This window comes from Oncorhynchus keta, unplaced genomic scaffold (assembly GCF_023373465.1).
Source record: "Oncorhynchus keta strain PuntledgeMale-10-30-2019 unplaced genomic scaffold, Oket_V2 Un_contig_28100_pilon_pilon, whole genome shotgun sequence".
In the NCBI taxonomy this organism is placed as follows: domain Eukaryota; kingdom Metazoa; phylum Chordata; class Actinopteri; order Salmoniformes; family Salmonidae; genus Oncorhynchus; species Oncorhynchus keta.
The window spans coordinates 1-19,454 of NW_026285855.1; the positions used below are offsets into that span (position 1 = coordinate 1).

Below are 19,454 nucleotides of genomic sequence, written 5' to 3' on the forward strand. Positions count from 1 at the left end.
GAATATATATCTCCTGGTGGTCAGTACACTACAGAGGTTTCATCCAGGTTGATGAGGAATATATATCTCCTGGAGGTCAGTACACTGCAGAGGCTTCATCCAGGTTGATGAGGAATATATATCTCCTGGTGGTCAGTACACTGCAGAGGCTTCATCCAGGTTGATGAGGAATATATATCTCCTGATGGTCAGTACACTGCAGAGGCTTCATCCAGGTTGATGAGGAATATATATCTCCTGGAGGTCAGTACACTGCAGAGGTTTCATCCAGGTTGATGAGGAATATATATCTCCTGGAGGTCAGTACACTACAGAGGTTTCATCCAGGTTGATGAGGAATATAAAGATCTCCTGGTGGTCAGTACACTATAGAGGTTTCATCCAGGTTGATGAGGAATATATATCTCCTGATGGTCAGTACACTACAGAGGCTTCATCCAGGTTGATGAGGAATATAAAGATCTCCTGGTGGTCAGTACACTATAGAGGTTTCATCCAGGTTGATGAGGAATATATATCTCCTGATGGTCAGTACACTACAGAGGTTTCATCCAGGTTGATGAGGAATATAAAGATCTCCTGGTGGTCAGTACACTACAGAGGTTTAATCCAGGTTGATGAGGAATATATATCTCCTGGTGGTCAGTACACTATAGAGGTTTCATCCAGGTTGATGAGGAATATATATCTCCTGGTGGTCAGTACACTATAGAGGTTTCATCCAGGTTGATGAGGAATATATATCTCCTGGTGGTCAGTACACTACAGAGGTTTCATCCAGGTTGATGAGGAATATATATCTCCTGGAGGTCAGTACACTACAGAGGTTTCATCCAGGTTGATGAGGAATATATATCTCCTGGTGGTCAGTACACTATAGAGGTTTCATCCAGGTTGATGAGGAATATATATCTCCTGGAGGTCAGTACACTGTAGAGGTTTCATCCAGGTTGATGAGGAATATAAAGATCTCCTGGTGGTCAGTACACTACAGAGGTTTAATCCAGGTTGATGAGGAATATAAAGATCTACTGGTGGTCAGTACAGAGGCTTCATCCAGGTTGATGAGGAATATAAAGATCTCCTGGTGGTCAGTACACTATAGAGGTTTCATCCAGGTTGATGAGGAATATAAAGATCTCCTGATGGTCAGTACACTATAGAGGTTTCATCCAGGTTGATGAGGAATATAAAGATATCCTGGTGGTCAGTACACTACAGAGGTTTAATCCAGGTTGATGAGGAATATAAAGATCTCCTGGTGGTCAGTACACTACAGAGGTTTAATCCAGGTTGATGAGGAATATATATCTCCTGGTGGTCAGTACACTACAGAGGTTTCATCCAGGTTGATGAGGAATATAAAGATCTCCTGGTGGTCAGTACACTACAGAGGTTTAATCCAGGTTGATGAGGAATATATATCTCCTGGTGGTCAGTACACTATAGAGGTTCTATCCAGGTTGATGAGGAATATCGATCTCGTCACTACAGAGGCTTCATCCAGGTTTATGAGGAATATCATTCCTCCTTCATCCAGGTTCATGATCCTGTGGATGAACTGTAATAATGTGCAATAATTTTTTGAAATGGTATCTGAGTTGTTTAAAAACATATGAAATGTAATCCTAAAGTAGAACGGGGTAAGACCAGGAGTTTATATTCACTCACTGCACCAGCTGTATGTTCTTAGCGTCGGTGAAACATAAGACATTACAGTTTTTAATGTGCTGTTGGTAGGATATACCTGCTTTCAGTTCGTCCCATTTCATTTCCCAGCGATTGAACGTCAGCTAGCAGAACAGAAGGCAAGGGCAAATTAGCCACTCGTCGCCTGATCCTCGCTAGGCACCCTGATCTTTTGCCTCAAAATCTCTGTTTCCTTCTCCAGTAAATCACGGGGATCGGGTCCTGCAGTAGATCCACTGCGTCTGACTCATTGAAGTAGAATTCCTCGTCCAATTTGAGGTGAATAATCCCAGTTCTGATGTTCTGTTGTTCAGTTCTGATGTTCTGTTCTGATGTTCTGATGTTCTGTTCTGATGTTCTGTTCTGATCTGATGTTCTGTTCTGATGTTCTGTTCTGATCTGATGTTCTGTTCTGATGTTCTGTTCTGATCTGATGTTCTGTTCTGATGTTCTGTTCTGATGTTCTATTCTGATGTCCAGAAGCTCTTTTCGGTCACAAGAGAGGGTGGCAGCAACATTATGTACAAAACAAGTTACGAACAATGCGAAAAAAAGAACAAAAAATAGCATGATTGGTTGAAAGCCGATAATAAGGCAGGCCTAACCTCATTCTCCTCGTTCCAAAAAATAAACAAAAATAAGGAGGGGACTTGGGTTTGTGTCTTCCTGATATCCAATAAGGAGGGGACTTGGGTTTGTGTGTTCCTGATATCCAATAAGGAGGGGACTTGGGTTTGTGTCTTCCTGGTATCCAATAAGGAGGGGACTTGGGTTTGTATCTTCCTGATATCCAATAAGGAGGGGGCTTGGGTTTGTGTCTTCCTGATATCCAATAAGGAGGGGACTTGGGTTTGTATCTTCCTGGTATCCAATAAGGAGGGGACTTGGGTTTGTATCTTCCTGGTATCCAATAAGGAGGGGACTTGGGTTTGTATGTTCCTGGTATCCAATAAGGAGGGGACTTGGGTTTGTATCTTCCTGGTATCCAATAAGGAGGGGACTTGGGTTTGTATGTTCCTGATATCCAATAAGGAGGGGACTTGGGTTTGTGTCTTCCTGATATCCAATAAGGAGGGGACTTGGGTTTGTATCTTCCTGATATCCAATAAGGAGGGGACTTGGGTTTGTATCTTCCTGATATCCAATAAGGAGGGGACTTGGGTTTGTATCTTCCTGATATCCAATAAGGAGGGGACTTGGGTTTGTGTCTTCCTGGTATCCAATAAGGAGGGGACTTGGGTTTGTGTCTTCCTGGTATCCAATAAGGAGGGGACTTGGGTTTGTGTCTTCCTGATATCCAATAAGGAGGGGACTTGGGTTTGTATCTTCCTGGTATCCAATAAGGAGGGGACTTGGGTTTGTATCTTCCTGGTATCCAATAAGGAGGGGACTTGGGTTTGTATCTTCCTGGTATCCAATAAGGAGGGGACTTGGGTTTGTGTCTTCCTGATATCCAATAAGGAGGGGACTTGGGTTTGTGTCTTCCTGGTATCCAATAAGGAGGGGACTTGGGTTTGTATCTTCCTGGTATCCAATAAGGAGGGGACTTGGGTTTGTGTCTTCCTGATATCCAATAAGGAGGGGACTTGGGTTTGTGTCTTCCTGATATCCAATAAGGAGGGGACTTGGGTTTGTATGTTCCTGATATCCAATAAGGAGGGGACTTGGGTTTGTGTCTTCCTGGTATCCAATAAGGAGGGGACTTGGGTTTGTATCTTCCTGGTATCCAATAAGGAGGGGACTTGGGTTTGTATGTTCCTGGTATCCAATAAGGAGGGGACTTGGGTTTGTGTCTTCCTGGTATCCAATAAGGAGGGGTCTTGGGTTTGTATCTTCCTGATATCCAATAAGGAGGGGACTTGGGTTTGTATCTTCCTGGTATCCAATAAGGAGGGGGCTTGGGTTTGTATCTTCCTGGTATCCAATAAGGAGGGGACTTGGGTTTGTGTCTTCCTGATATCCAATAAGGAGGGGACTTGGGTTTGTGTCTTCCTGATATCCAATAAGGAGGGGACTTGGGTTTGTGTCTTCCTGATATCCAATAAGGAGGGGACTTGGGTTTGTGTCTTCCTGGTATCCAATAAGGAGGGGACTTGGGTTTGTGTCTTGCTGGTATCCAATAAGGAGGGGACTTGGGTTTGTGTCTTCCTGATATCCAATAAGGAGGGGACTTGGGTTTGTGTCTTCCTGATATCCAATAAGGAGGGGACTTGGGTTTGTGTCTTCCTGATATCCAATAAGGAGGGGACTTGGGTTTGTGTCTTCCTGGTATCCAATAAGGAGGGGACTTGGGTTTGTATCTTCCTGGTATCCAATAAGGAGGGGACTTGGGTTTGTATCTTCCTGGTATCCAATAAGGAGGGGACTTGGGTTTGTGTCTTCCTGATATCCAATAAGGAGGGGACTTGGGTTTGTATGTTCCTGATATCCAATAAGGAGGGGACTTGGGTTTGTATCTTCCTGGTATCCAATAAGGAGGGGACTTGGGTTTGTATGTTCCTGGTATCCAATAAGGAGGGGACTTGGGTTTGTGTCTTCCTGATATCCAATAAGGAGGGGACTTGGGTTTGTGTCTTGCTGGTATCCAATAAGGAGGGGACTTGGGTTTGTATCTTCCTGGTATCCAATAAGGAGGGGTCTTGGGTTTGTATCTTCCTGATATCCAATAAGGAGGGGACTTGGGTTTGTGTCTTCCTGGTACCCAATAAGGAGGGGACTTGGGTTTGTATCTTCCTGGTACCCAATAAGGAGGGGACTTGGGTTTGTATCTTCCTGGTACCCAATAAGGAGGGGACTTGGGTTTGTATCTTCCTGGTACCCAATAAGGAGGGGACTTGGGTTTGTATCTTCCTGGTATCCAATAAGGAGGGGACTTGGGTTTGTATCTTCCTGGTATCCAATAAGGAGGGGACTTGGGTTTGTGTCTTCCTGATATCCAATAAGGAGGGGACTTGGGTTTGTGTCTTCCTGGTATCCAATAAGGAGGGGACTTGGGTTTGTGTCTTCCTGATATCCAATAAGGAGGGGGCTTGGGTTTGTATCTTCCTGGTATCCAATAAGGAGGGGACTTGGGTTTGTGTCTTCCTGATATCCAATAAGGAGGGGGCTTGGGTTTGTGTCTTCCTGATATCCAATAAGGAGGGGACTTGGGTTTGTGTCTTCCTGATATCCAATAAGGAGGGGACTTGGGTTTGTGTCTTCCTGATATCCAATAAGGAGGGGACTTGGGTTTGTGTCTTCCTGATATCCAATAAGGAGGGGACTTGGGTATGTGTCTTCCTGGTATCCAATAAGGAGGGGACTTGGGTTTGTGTCTTCCTGATATCCAATAAGGAGGGGACTTGGGTATGTGTCTTCCTGATATCCAATAAGGAGGGGACTTGGGTTTGTGTCTTCCTGGTATCCAATAAGGAGGGGACTTGGGTTTGTATCTTCCTGATATCCAATAAGGAGGGGACTTGGGTTTGTATGTTCCTGGTATCCAATAAGGAGGGGACTTGGGTTTGTATCTTCCTGGTATCCAATAAGGAGGGGACTTGGGTTTGTGTCTTCCTGATATCCAATAAGGAGGGGGCTTGGGTTTGTGTCTTCCTGATATCCAATAAGGAGGGGACTTGGGTATGTGTCTTCCTGATATCCAATAAGGAGGGGACTTGGGTTTGTGTCTTCCTGGTATCCAATAAGGAGGGGGCTTGGGTTTGTATCTTCCTGGTATCCAATAAGGAGGGGACTTGGGTTTGTGTCTTCCTGATATCCAATAAGGAGGGGACTTGGGTATGTGTCTTCCTGATATCCAATAAGGAGGGGGCTTGGGTTTGTGTCTTCCTGGTATCCAATAAGGAGGGGACTTGGGTTTGTGTCTTCCTGATATCCAATAAGGAGGGGGCTTGGGTTTGTGTCTTCCTGATATCCAATAAGGAGGGGGCTTGGGTTTGTATCTTCCTGGTATCCAATAAGGAGGGGACTTGGGTTTGTGTCTTCCTGATATCCAATAAGGAGGGGACTTGGGTATGTGTCTTCCTGATATCCAATAAGGAGGGGGCTTGGGTTTGTATCTTCCTGATATCCAATAAGGAGGGGGCTTGGGTTTGTGTCTTCCTGATATCCAATAAGGAGGGGACTTGGGTTTGTATCTTCCTGGTATCCAATAAGGAGGGGACTTGGGTTTGTATCTTCCTGGTATCCAATAAGGAGGGGACTTGGGTTTGTATCTTCCTGATATCCAATAAGGAGGGGACTTGGGTTTGTATCTTCCTGGTATCCAATAAGGAGGGGACTTGGGTTTGTATCTTCCTGGTATCCAATAAGGAGGGGTCTTGGGTTTGTATCTTCCTGGTATCCAATAAGGAGGGGACTTGGGTTTGTATCTTCCTGGTATCCAATAAGGAGGGGACTTGGGTTTGTATCTTCCTGGTATCCAATAAGGAGGGGACTTGGGTTTGTATCTTCCTGGTATCCAATAAGGAGGGGACTTGGGTTTGTATGTTCCTGGTATCCAATAAAGAGGGGACTTGGGTTTGTATCTTCCTGGTATCCAATAAGGAGGGGACTTGGGTTTGTATCTTCCTGGTATCCAATAAGGAGGGGACTTGGGTTTGTGTCTTCCTGGTATCCAATAAGGAGGGGACTTGGGTTTGTGTCTTCCTGGTATCCAATAAGGAGGGGTCTTGGGTTTGTATCTTCCTGGTATCCAATAAGGAGGGGACTTGGGTTTGTGTCTTCCTGGTATCCAATAAGGAGGGGACTTGGGTTTGTATCTTCCTGGTATCCAATAAGGAGGGGTCTTGGGTTTGTATCTTCCTGGTATCCAATAAGGAGGGGACTTGGGTTTGTATCTTCCTGGTATCCAATAAGGAGGGGACTTGGGTTTGTATCTTCCTGGTATCCAATAAGGAGGGGACTTGGGTTTGTATCTTCCTGGTATCCAATAAGGAGGGGACTTGGGTTTGTATGTTCCTGGTATCCAATAAAGAGGGGACTTGGGTTTGTATCTTCCTGGTATCCAATAAGGAGGGGACTTGGGTTTGTATCTTCCTGGTATCCAATAAGGAGGGGACTTGGGTTTGTGTCTTCCTGGTATCCAATAAGGAGGGGACTTGGGTTTGTGTCTTCCTGGTATCCAATAAGGAGGGGTCTTGGGTTTGTATCTTCCTGGTATCCAATAAGGAGGCGACTTGGGTTTTTATCTTCCTGGTATCCAATAAGGAGGGGACTTGGGTTTGTATCTTCCTGGTATCCAATAAGGAGGGGACTTGGGTTTGTATCTTCCTGGTATCCAATAAGGAGGGGACTTGGGTTTGTGTCTTCCTGGTATCCAATAAGGAGGGGACTTGGGTTTATATCTTCCTGGTATCCAATAAGGAGGCGACTTGGGTTTTTATCTTCCTGGTATCCAATAAGGAGGGGACTTGGGTTTGTGTCTTCCTGGTATCCAATAAGGAGGGGACTTGGGTTTGTATCTTCCTGGTATCCAATAAGGAGGGGACTTGGGTTTGTATCTTCCTGGTACCCAATAAGGAGGGGACTTGGGTTTGTGTCTTCCTGGTATCCAATAAGGAGGGGTCTTGGGTTTGTATCTTCCTGGTATCCAATAAGGAGGGGACTTGGGTTTGTGTCTTCCTGGTATCCAATAAGGAGGGGACTTGGGTTTGTGTCTTCCTGGTATCCAATAAGGAGGGGACTTGGGTTTGTGTCTTCCTGGTACCCAATAAGGAGGGGACTTGGGTTTGTGTCTTCCTGGTATCCAATAAGGAGGGGACTTGGGTTTGTGTCTTCCTGGTATCCAATAAGGAGGGGACTGGGTGGAGCATCTCAGATAGAACCAAGTTCTATTTTAGCACTTGGCTACATAGATGCTAGTTCATGTGTGCTGGTGGTGTGGGTGAAATGATTGATTGACATGTACTGTATGTGTGCGAGTGGTGTGGGTGAAATGATTGACTGACATGTACTGGATGTATTTATTTATGCACCGCTCGTGCAACGTGGCCGGAGAGGTTTGCGTGTAACAACTTCCTGTGGAGTTGTGGAGGAAAGCTGTGGAACATTCCTTTAATGATATATACCCAGTGATTCTTGTAGAATATAACTTTGAAATATTTAAATGAGTTTAGTTCAACTGTCGTACCCCATCAGAACCCAAAATATAAAATTGTTTTGCTCTAATGTTTGTAAACAATGTAAATTTTTATCAAACACTTTTGTAGACTTAAAACTATACATTTTGATATCATAGATGGTCAGTCCTTGCATTCATTGCTCGGTCTATGCATTTGAGAGTGGTTACATTTCTCCAGGCCCGTTCTTCAGCTTTTTACCAAAACAGGGGCGGGGTGTCCCCTTTGTTATTGTTTCAATTAAGGACTCTAGCTTTAATGATTTATATTTTATAGGAGAATCCCTCCTTTCTTACATTAGTACCCCAGGTCATCTTAGGTTTCATTACATACAGTCGAGAAGAACTACTGAATATAAGATCAGCGTCAACTCACCATCAGTACGACCAAGAATACGATTTTCACAACGCGGATCCTGTGTTCTGCCTTTCAACCAGGACAACGGAATGGATCCCAGTCGGCGACCCCCCAAAAAAACGAATCCGTAAAAGAGGGAAACGAGGCGGTCTTCTGGTCAGACTCCGGAGACGGGCACATCGTGCACCACTCCCTAGCATTCTTCTCGCCAATGCCCAGTCTCTTGACAACAAGGTTGATGAAATCCGAGCAAGGGTAGCATTCCAGAGGGACATCAGAGACTGTAACGTTCTTTGCTTCACGGAAACATGGCTCACTGGAGAGACGCTATCGGAAGCGGTGCAGCCAGCGGGTTTCTCCACGCATCGCGCCGACAGAAACAAACATCTTTCTGGTAAGAAGAGGGGCGGGGGCGTATGCCTTATGGCTAACGAGACATGGTGTGATCAAAGAAACATACAGGAACTCAAATCCTTCTGTTCACCTGATTTAGAATTCTTCACAATCAAATGTCGACCGCATTATCTACCAAGAGAATTCTCTTCGATTATAATCACAGCCGTATATATTCCCCCCCAAGCAGACACATCGATGGCTCTGAACAAACTTTATTTGACTCTTCGCAAACTGGAAACTATACATCCTGAGGCTGCATTCATTGTAGCTGGGGATTTTAACAAAGCTAATCTGAAAACAAGACTCCCTAAATTGTATCAGCATATCGATTGCGCAACCAGGGCTGGAAAAACCTTGGATCATTGTTACTCTAACTTCCGCGACGCATATAAGGCCCTGCCCCGCCCCCCTTTCGGAAAAGCTGACCACGACTCCATTTTGTTGATCCCTGCCTACAGACAGATACTAAAACAAGAAGCTCCCACACTGAGGTCTGTTCAACGCTGGTCCGACCAAGCTGACTCCACACTCCAAGACTGCTTCCATCACGTGGACTGGGATATGTTTCGTATTGCGTCAGATAACAACATTGACGAATACGCTGATTCGGTGTGCGAGTTCATTAGAACGTGCGTTGAAGATGTTGTTCCCATAGCAACGATTAAAACATTCCCTAACCAGAAACCGTGGATTGATGGCAGCATTCGCGTGAAACTGAAAGCGCGAATCACTGCTTTTAATCAGGGCAAGGTGACTGGTAACATGACCGAATACAAACAGTGCAGCTATTCCCTCCGCAAGGCTATCAAACAAGCTAAGCGTCAGTACAGAGACAAAGTAGAATCTCAATTCAACGGCTCAGACACAAGAGGTATGTGGCAGGGTCTACAGTCAATCACGGACTACAAGAAGAAAACGGACCAGGATGTCTTGCTCCCAGGCAGACTAAATAACTTTTTTGCCCGCTTTGAGGACAATACAGTGCCACTGACACAGCCTGCAAGGAAAACATGCGGACTCTCCTTCACTGCAGCCGAGGTGAGTAAAACATATAAACGTGTCAACCCTCGCAAGGCTGCAGGCCCAGACGGCATCCCCAGCCGCGCCCTCAGAGCATGCGCAGACCAGCTGGCCGGTGTGTTTACGGACATATTCAATCAATCCCTATACCAGTCTGCTGTTCCCACATGCTTCAAGAGGGCCACCATTGTTCCTGTTCCCAAGAAAGCTAAGGTAACTGAGCTAAACGACTACCGCCCCGTAGCACTCACTTCCGTAATCATGAAGTGCTTTGAGAGACTAGTCAAGGACCATATCACCTCCATCCTACCTGACACCCTAGACCCACTCCAATTTGCTTACCGCCCAAATAGGTCCACAGACGATGCAATCTCAACCACACTGCACACTGCCCTAACCCATCTGGACAAGAGGAATACCTATGTGAGAATGCTGTTCATCGACTACAGCTCGGCATTCAACACCATAGTACCCTCCAAGCTCGTCATCAAGCTCGAGACCCTGGGTCTCGACCCCGCCCTGTGCAACTGGGTACTGGACTTCCTGACGGGCCGCCCCCAGGTGGTGAGGGTAGGCAACAACATCTCCACCCCGCTGATCCTCAACACTGGGGCCCCACAAGTGTGCGTTCTGAGCCCTCTCCTGTACTCCCTGTTCACCCACGACTACGTGGCCACGCACGCCTCCAACTCAATCATCAAGTTTGCGGACGACACAACAGTAGTAGGCTTGATTACCAACAACGACGAGACGGCTTACAGGGAGGAGGTGAGGGCCCTCGGAGTGTGGTGTCAGGAAAATAACCTCACACTCAACGTCAACAAAACTAAGGAGATGATTGTGGACTTCAGGAAACAGCAGAGGGAACACCCCCCTATCCACATCGATGGAACAGTAGTGGAGAGGGTAGTAAGTTTTAAGTTCCTCGGCATACACATCACAGACAAACTGATTTGGTCTACTCACACAGACAGCATCATGAAGAAGGCGCAGCAGCGCCTCTTCAACCTCAGGAGGCTGAAGAAATTTGGCTTGTCACCAAGAGCACTCACAAACTTCTACAGATGCACAATCGAGAGCATCCTGGCGGGCTGTATCACCGCCTGGTATGCATCACCGGGGGCAAACTACCTGCCCTCCAGGACACCTACACCACCCGATGTTACAGGAAGGCCATAAAGATCATCAAGGACAACAACCACCCTAGCCACTGCCTGTTCACCCCGCTATTATCCAGAAGGCGAGGTCAGTACAGGTGCATCAAAGCTGGGACCGAGAGACTGAAAAACAGCTTCTATCTCAAGGCCATCAGACTGTTAAACAGCCACCACTAACATTGAGTGGCTGCTGCCAACACACTGACACTGACTCAACTCCAACCACTTTAATAATGGGAATTGATGGGAAATGAAGTAAAATATATCACTAGCCACTTTAAACAATGCTACCTAATATGATGTTACATACCCTACATTATTCATCTCATATGCATACGTATATACTGTACTCTACATCATCGACTGCATCCTTATGTAATACATGTATCACTAGCCATTTTAACTATGCCACTTTGTTTACATACTCATCTCATATGTATATACTGTACTCGATACCATCTACTGTATCTTGCCTATGCTGCTCTGTACCATCACTCATTCATATATCTTTATGTACATATTCTTTATCCCCTTACACTGTGTATAAGACAGTAGTTTTGGAATTGTTAGTTAGATTACTTGTTGGTTATTACGGCATTGTCGGAATTAGAAGCACAAGCATTTCGCTACATTCGCATTAACATCTGCTAACCATGTGTATGTGACAAATAAAATTAGATTTGATTTGATACTTCGTTTTATTAGTAGTTGGTGTGTAACTAAACCGGTCTGACATAATAAGGTGTGACCATGACATGTGACAGAACATGTACTCACCAAAAGCAGGATCCTCCTCCTCCTTCACTATGACCTTCAGTCCTGGTACACCATCTTCAGCTTGACCCAGGCTCTCTCCAGCATGTGACAGCTGGAGTCCACCACTAGGGGGCAGCGTAACGGTCTCTTCCGCATGCGCCTGCTTCCTGTGTCTCCTCAGACTGGAGGCAGTGAAGAAGTCCTTGTGACAGTAGGGGCAGCGGTAACCTTTTACCCCGGTGTGTGTCCTCTGGTGTGCCCTTAGGAACCCCGGCTGGGTGAAACTCTTCCTGCACTCGGAGCAGCTGTACGGTCTCTCCTCGGAGAAGCTCTGCTGGTGTCTCTTCAGGTCTCCCAGGGAGAGGAACCTTTTACCACAGTCGGGGCAGGGGTGTGGTCTCTCCTTGATGTGTACCTACACCCAGGACCCCATTGGAAATAAGTGTATTTAAATTAAACATTTTTTTTTAACGATCAGAGTTTTTGCTTTGGACAATAAGTGCTCAATCTACAAAACTTGAAATGCACAATTATTATTAAAAACATTTTTTTTTTTTTTTTGGGGGGGTTGTACAAACATTGGCTAATGAATGAAAATACCCTAAATATATTGTTTGACTAAAGTGATCCTTTAACATGGAATCTGCATTTGGTGGAACTGCCACGTCCATTTAGGATATTACAATAATAAAGAAGTTACTGAAAACGATGAACACTTTACTTTTCCCTCGGACATCATTGCACGCGCGCTAGAACACCATATTTGTTGGTGCGCTGCTGGACCCTCAACAACATTAGCGCCTGGGTGAACAGTCTGGGTGAACAGTCTGGGTGAACAGTCTGGGTCAACAGTCTGGGTCAACAGTCTGGGTCAACAGTCTGGGTCAACAGTCTGGGTCAACAGTCTGGGTCAACAGTCTGGGTCAACAGTCTGGGTCAACAGTCTGGGTGAACAGTGCCAGTTTCCCCCCGTTACGGATTTCAGCTTTAACACTTTCATTGTCCTCTGGGATTTCTATGTACTTTTTTAAATGTTTTTAAATTGAACAACAATTTAAATAAAGAAATAGGGGATACATCCCAAATGTTCCTGTCATCTATATATAGGATCCCAGTGCGTCCCAAATGGGATATTTGACAAGATCCCAATGGTAATAGGATCCCATTTGGGACAAACTTTTGACCAGAGCCCAATGGTAATAGGATCCCATTTGGGACATACTTTTGACCAGAGCCCAATGGTAATAGGATCCCATTTGGGACATACTTTTGACCAGAGCCCAAGGGTAATAGGATCCCATTTGGGACGCAGTCAAATCAACTGAACCTACCCTCTGGTGTGACTCCATGTAGCCCCGGGCTGAGAAGCGTTGACCACAGTCTGGACAGGAGAAGGGCTTCTCTCCCCTGTGGGTGGTCAGGTGGACACGCAGCTTGTAGAAGGTAGAGAACTGCTCTCCGCACTTCTGACAGGTGTTGGAAGTGTTGTTGTGGTTCTGCTGGTGTTGGACAGGTAGTCCTCCCGGTGTAGAGGGGACGGAGCTGGGAGGAGGGGCAGGACAGTCTCCTGTGGGAATGAGAGAGGTTTACTCTCTCTCTAATATATATATATATTCTGCCTGCGACTATGGAACCCTGACCAGTTCACCAGACATGCTACCTTCCCGGATCTGCTGTTTTGGACTCTCTCTCTCTACCACACCTGCTGTCTCTAACTCTGAAAGCTCAGCTATGAAAAGCCAACTGACATTTACTCCTGAGGTGCTGACTTGTTGCACCCTCGACATCCACTGTGATTATTATTATTATCTGACCCTGCTGGTCATCTATGAACGTTTGAACGTCTTGGCCATGTACTGTTATAATCTCCACCCGGCACAGCCAGAAGAGGACTGGCCACCCCTCTTAGCCTGGTTCCTCTCTAGGTTTCTTTCTAGGTTCCTGCCTTTCTAGGGAGTACCTCCTAGCCACCGTGCTTCTACATCAGCATTGCTGTTAGGGGTTTTAGGCTGGGATTCTATACAGCACTTTGTGACATTGGCTGATGTAAAAAGGGCTTTATAAATACATTTGATTGATTGATTGATTGGTTAGACCAGAACCATGTGTTTAGACAGCTGGGCGATTAAGGCTTCGGCATTATGATGCATTTACATGACACCTACACAACAATCTATGGAGCCATGTTAGCACCCCATTAGCATAACCCATGTTAGCACTCCATTAGCACTCCATTAGCATAACCCATGTTAGCACTCCATTAGCACTCCATTAGCATAACCCATGTTAGCACCCCCGATTAGCATAACCCGTGTTAGCACTCCATTAGCACCCCATTAGCATAACCCATGTTAGCACACCATTAGCATAACATGGGAAACATTTAAATAATTCTATGTCACTATGTCTAGAATTAGAACAAAATTACAATTTCCAAGTTGGTCCAACGCTCTAAATATATGTCTCTGGGTTAGACCAGTGGCCACCAGACCTGGGTTCAAATACTATCTGAAATCTTTCAGATACTGTTTGTGTTTGCTCTAGCTTGCCAGGAGTACCAGATGGGCGGGGTTTGCGTTTTTTTTGCGTCTACTCTTATTGGTTCCATTGCGCAAGACTTCTATTCTTATTGGTTCAATTAAGCCCAATTAGTCCCAGATAAAGTATTTGGAATGACTTCAAATACACTAAACAAAAATATAAAACGCAACATGTCAAGTTTTGGTCCCATGTTTCACGAGCTGAAATAAAATATCCCAGAAATTTCCCATAAAAAAGCTTATTTCTCTCACATTTTGTGCATAAATTTCTTTACATCCTGTTAGTGAGCATTTCTCCTTTGCCACGATAATCCATCCACCTGACAGTGTGGCATATCAAGAAGCTGATTAAAACGTCTTATGGCTGCAGGGGCAGTATTGAGTAGCTTGGATGAAAGGTGCGCAGAGGTGCCCAGAGTAAACGGCCTGCTCCTTAGTCTCAGTTGCTAATATACGCATATTACTATTAGTATTGGATAGAAAAAACACTGAAGTTTCTAAAACTGTTTGAATGATGTCTGTGAGTATAACAGAATTCATATGGAAGGCAAAAATCCTGAGAAGAAATCCAAACAGGAAGTGAGAAATCTGAGGTTGGTCGATTTTCAACCCAGGCCCTATTGAATTCACAGTGGGATATGGATGAAGTTGCACTTCCTAGGGCTTCCACTAGATGTCAACCGTCTTTAGAAACTTGAATGAGGCATCTACTGTGTTGTGGACCTGAATAAGAGGTGAATGAGTCAGGTTACTAGCAGAGAGCCATTTCCTGGTCACGCGTATTCCACATGATATCGACCTGCATTCCATTGCTTCTCTAGACAAAGGAATTCTCCGGTTGGAACTTCATTGAAGATTTATTGAAGATTTATGATAACAAAACCCTAAAGATTGATTATATACTTAGTTTGAAATGTTTCTTCGACCTGTGGGATCTGCACGAGCGTTTGGATATGTGTACCTAACGCGCTAACAAAAGTAGCTACATGGACATTATCGAACAAATCAAGCATTTATTGTGGAACTAGGATTCCTGTGAGTGCATTCTGATGAAGATCATCAAAGGTAAGGGAATATTTATAATGTGATTTCTTGTTTCTGTTGACTCCAACATGCGGGAAAAAGGTATTTCTTTTCTGAGAGCCGTTTGCTTTTTCCGTTTTTTTTAAATATCTGACACAGCTTTTGCATTAAGGAGAGGTATATCTATAATTCCATGTGTATTATCATCTATATTTAGGATGAGTATTTCTGTTGAATCGATGTTGCTATGCAAAATCACTGGATGTTTTTGGAACTAGTGAACGTAACGCGGCAATGTAAACTCCAATTTTTTTTATATAAATATGAACTTTATCAAACAAAACATACATGTATTGTGTCACATGAAGTCTTATGGGTGTCATCTGATGAAGATCATCAAAAGGTTAGTGATTATTTTTATCTCTATTTGTGCTTTGTGACTCCTCTCTTTGACTGGAAAAATGGCTGAGTTTTTCTTTGGCTTGGTGGTGACCTAACATAATCATTTGTGGTGCTTTCGCTGTAAAGCCTATTTGAAATCGGACACTGTGGTGGGATTAACAACAAGATTACCTTTAAAACGGTATAAGATACATGTATGTTTGAGGAATTTTAATTATGAGATTTCTGTTGTTTTGAATTTGGCGCCCTGCACTTTCACTGGCTGTTGTCGGTTTCGACGCCGAACAGCAGTCAGGTCGAGACCCTGGTGAGGACAACGAGCACCCAGATGAGCTTACATGAGACGGTTTCTGACAGTTCATGCAGAAATTCTTTGGTTGTGCAAATCAAAGTTTATCATTTTAAAAGGCAAATTGATCATTAGAAATCCCTTTTGCAATTATGTTAGCACAGCTGAAAATGGTTGTTCTGATTAAAGAAACAATAAAACTGGCCTTCTTTAGACTAGTTGAGTATCTGGAGCAACAGCATTTGTGGGTTCGATTACAGGCTCAAAATGGCCAGAAACAAAGAACTTACTTCTGAAACTCGTCATTCTATTCTTGTTCTGAGAAATGAAGGTTAATCCATGCGAGAAATTGCCAAGAAACTGAAGATCTCGTACAACGCTGTGTACTACTCCCTTCACAGAACAGTGCAAACTGGCTCTAACCAGAATAGAAAGAGGAGTGGGAGGCCCCGGTGCACAACTGAGCAAGAGGACAAGTACATTAGACTGTCTAGTTGCAGCTTCATTAAATAGTACCCGCAAAACACCAGTCTCAGCGTCAGCAGTGAAGAGTCGACTCAGGGATGCTGGCCTTCTAGGCAGAGTTGCAAAGAAAAAGCCATATCTCAGACTGGCCAATAAAAATAAAAGATTAAGATGGGCAAAAGAATACAGAGTTCCTCAATTTGCCTTTTAAAATGATAAACTTTGATTAGCTAACACAACGTGCCATTGGAACACAGGAGTGATGGATGCTGATAACGGGCCTCTGTACGCCTATGTAGATAATTTAAAAAACAGACGTTTCCAGCTACAATAGTAATTTACAATATTAACAATGTCCACACTGTATTTATGATCAATCTGATGTTATTTTAAATGGACAAAAAAAAGGCGATTTTCTTTCAAAAAACAAGGACATTTCTAAGTGACCCCCCAAACTTTTCAACGGTCGTGGAACATTGTTTTTATACTGAATAATGTTCAAAGAGTCCAGAGGCATATTTACACTGATTGTACAAAACATTAGAAACACCTTCCTAATATTGAGTTGCAACTCACCCTTTGATCTCAGAACAGACTAAATTTGTCAGGGGGGGTCATGGACTCCACAAGGTGTCTAAAGAGTTGCACAGGGATGCTGGCCCATGTTGACTCCAATGCTTCCCATGTCAAGTTGGCTGGATGTCCTTTGGGTGGTGGACAATTCTTGATACACACAGGAAACTGTTAAGTATCAAAAACCCAGCAGCATTGCAGTTCTTGACACAAACTGGTGCGTCTGGCTCCTACTACCCTGTTCAAAGGCACAAATCTTTTATCTTGCCCATTCACCCTCTGAATGACACACACACACACACACACACACACACACACACACACACACACACACACACACACACACACACACACACACACACACACACACACACACACACACACACACACACACACAATCCATGTCTCGTTTGTCTCAAGGCTTTCATAACCTGTCTCCTCCCCTTCATCTACACTGATTGAAGAGGATTTAACAAGCGACACCAATAAGGGATCATAGCTTTCACCCGTCTCCTCCCCTTCATCTACACTGATTGAAGAGGATTTAACAAGCGACACCAATAAGGATCATAGCTTTCAGCTGGATTCCCCTGGTCAGTCTGTGTTTATTTAAAAATATATATAGACCTTTATTTAACTAGGCAAGTCAGTTAAAAACAAATTCTTAGTTATAATGACGGCCTACCAGAAGGCAAAAGGCCTCCTGCGGGGATGGGGATTACACACACATACACACACATACACATACATATATATATATATAAATAAATGTCATGGAAAGAGCTGGTGTTCTTAATGTTTTGTACACTCAGTGTATATTGTGGACCTCAAAGGGCCAGCAACTCACTTGAACATGATTTGTATAGCAGCAACATGTCTTCCTAAACCACCCGTCAGTACCTTGAGGTACTACGGCCCTTTATCAATGGGGGCCGGCCTGGGTGATTTATGGAACTTGAACATGATTTGCATAGTAGCAACATGTCTTCCTAGACCACCTGTCAGTACCTTGAGCCCGACGGACATCCTCTTGCTCTGGCAGCACATCCACTACAGCCTGAAGTTTAGAATTCTAAAATGAGGCAACAATGAGAAGTTAAAGACAGTTAAAACCTGTTGAGAAGTTATTGTACAGCTTGTTGTCTTGGAGTCGTGTCTCAAATAGCACCCTAATCCCTATATTGTGCACTACTTTTTTACCAGGCACCAGAACCAATCCCTATTCCCTAAATAGTACACTACCTTTGACCAGGGCCCATAGGGCTGAGTAACTGATTATAGCCAGCTCCTGTCAAAAGTAGTGCACTATATAAGGAGTAGGGTGCCAATTGAGACACAGCCCTAGTCCTCCCCACCTTGTTACTGGTATCGTCCTGTTGGACAAGCAGCTCCTGTTGGTGTGGCAGCACATCTCCAGCAGCTCTTAGTCTAGTCGACCCCTCAGCGTGACCCCTTCCGTGTCTCAACAAGGCTCCTGATTGGTAGAAGCTCTTCCCACAGTCAGGTGCAAGGCAGCGGTAGGGCTTCTCCCCCGTGTGGCTCTTCTGGTGTATCCTAAAGGAGGACTGCTGAGAGAAGCTCTTCCCACACACGGTGCAGTGGAACGGCTTCTCTCCCGTGTGGGTCTTCATGTGTCGGTCCCGGGACTGTTTTGTAGTGAAGAGTCGTCCACACACAGAGCAAGGAAAGACTTCTTAGTGGATGATGTTGTGTTGTCGAGGTTGTTCTGTTGTACTACAGGGACATCAGACTCGCACCACACTCCTCTCTCTTCCGCTGAAACCTTTGAGGCCAGTGTTTCACGGTGATGGAGATAATCGTGGTTTTCCAACACCATCTCCCGCTGGCTCAACAGTGAGCTCTGGTCACCATGGTTACAGTCAGCTCCAGCGTTGTGGCGAAGAGGAGACAGGTTGGACACTTGGTCTACAGACTCCTGTAGCAGAGAACAGCACAGGCAAGGCTTCACCCTTACAGGTAAACAATTTAAACAAATTCAGCACTTGGTTCAGTCTAGTCCGCTGGACCCTGAGTTAGGAACATCACTACACTGCTGTGCTGTATCGTCTCCTGCCGGTTACTAAAGTTTAAAAAAACTGTTTTTGTTCATAATGCGAAACAACACAGTTAACGCTAGACACATAAAAAGGTGACTATGTGATTAGCTAAAAACGACATTGTTATTACAACCAACAATTCAACTGACAGCAGACACTAGTTAGCATCGGCGACAAGCCAGCAAGCGACCTACATGAAATATTTACACTCATATATATTGAAAGAAAGCGGTTCCTTCCCCCCCCGACAAGTTTCCTGTCACCTCATCCATGATGTGTTGTTTAAGATGGTCCCACCGGGCAGGAATATCACAGGGATGACATACGGGTCATCGGCAGGTCGGGAAAGTTGTCATGTCAACCAGGACAGAGGTCGGGAAAGTTGTCATGTCAACCAGGACAGGGCCACGGCTAACGGTAGCTAAACCTGTTAACCTGTTAAGTCTGTTGCCCAGGACAACACATATGACGGTGATCTCCAAAAGTCGCCGTTCAACGAAGTCCCGTGGCCGATGATCGTCAGACAAAAGCGAAGTTCATAGCTGAATAGTTGTATTAGCAAATGGGAAGATAAGAAGCTACCATCCGCCAACTATAAACTCGCTAGCTTAACA

At 44.7% G+C, this 19,454-nt stretch overlaps 1 protein-coding gene across 1 annotated transcript; it reads right to left on the minus strand.

Moving 5' to 3' along the window:
- Positions 1-11,460: 11,460 nt before the first annotated feature.
- LOC118381021 (zinc finger protein 239-like) lies at positions 11,461-19,450 on the minus strand (the record flags this gene model as incomplete). Its single annotated transcript, XM_052506994.1, has 5 exons — positions 19,104-19,450; positions 18,139-18,719; positions 17,792-17,855; positions 12,823-13,058; positions 11,461-11,906 (listed from the first exon to the last, which is right to left on the minus strand). Coding segments are annotated over exons 2-5 (1,022 nt in total), but the record flags the coding sequence as incomplete, so codon positions are not given.
- Positions 19,451-19,454: the final 4 nt, after the last annotated feature.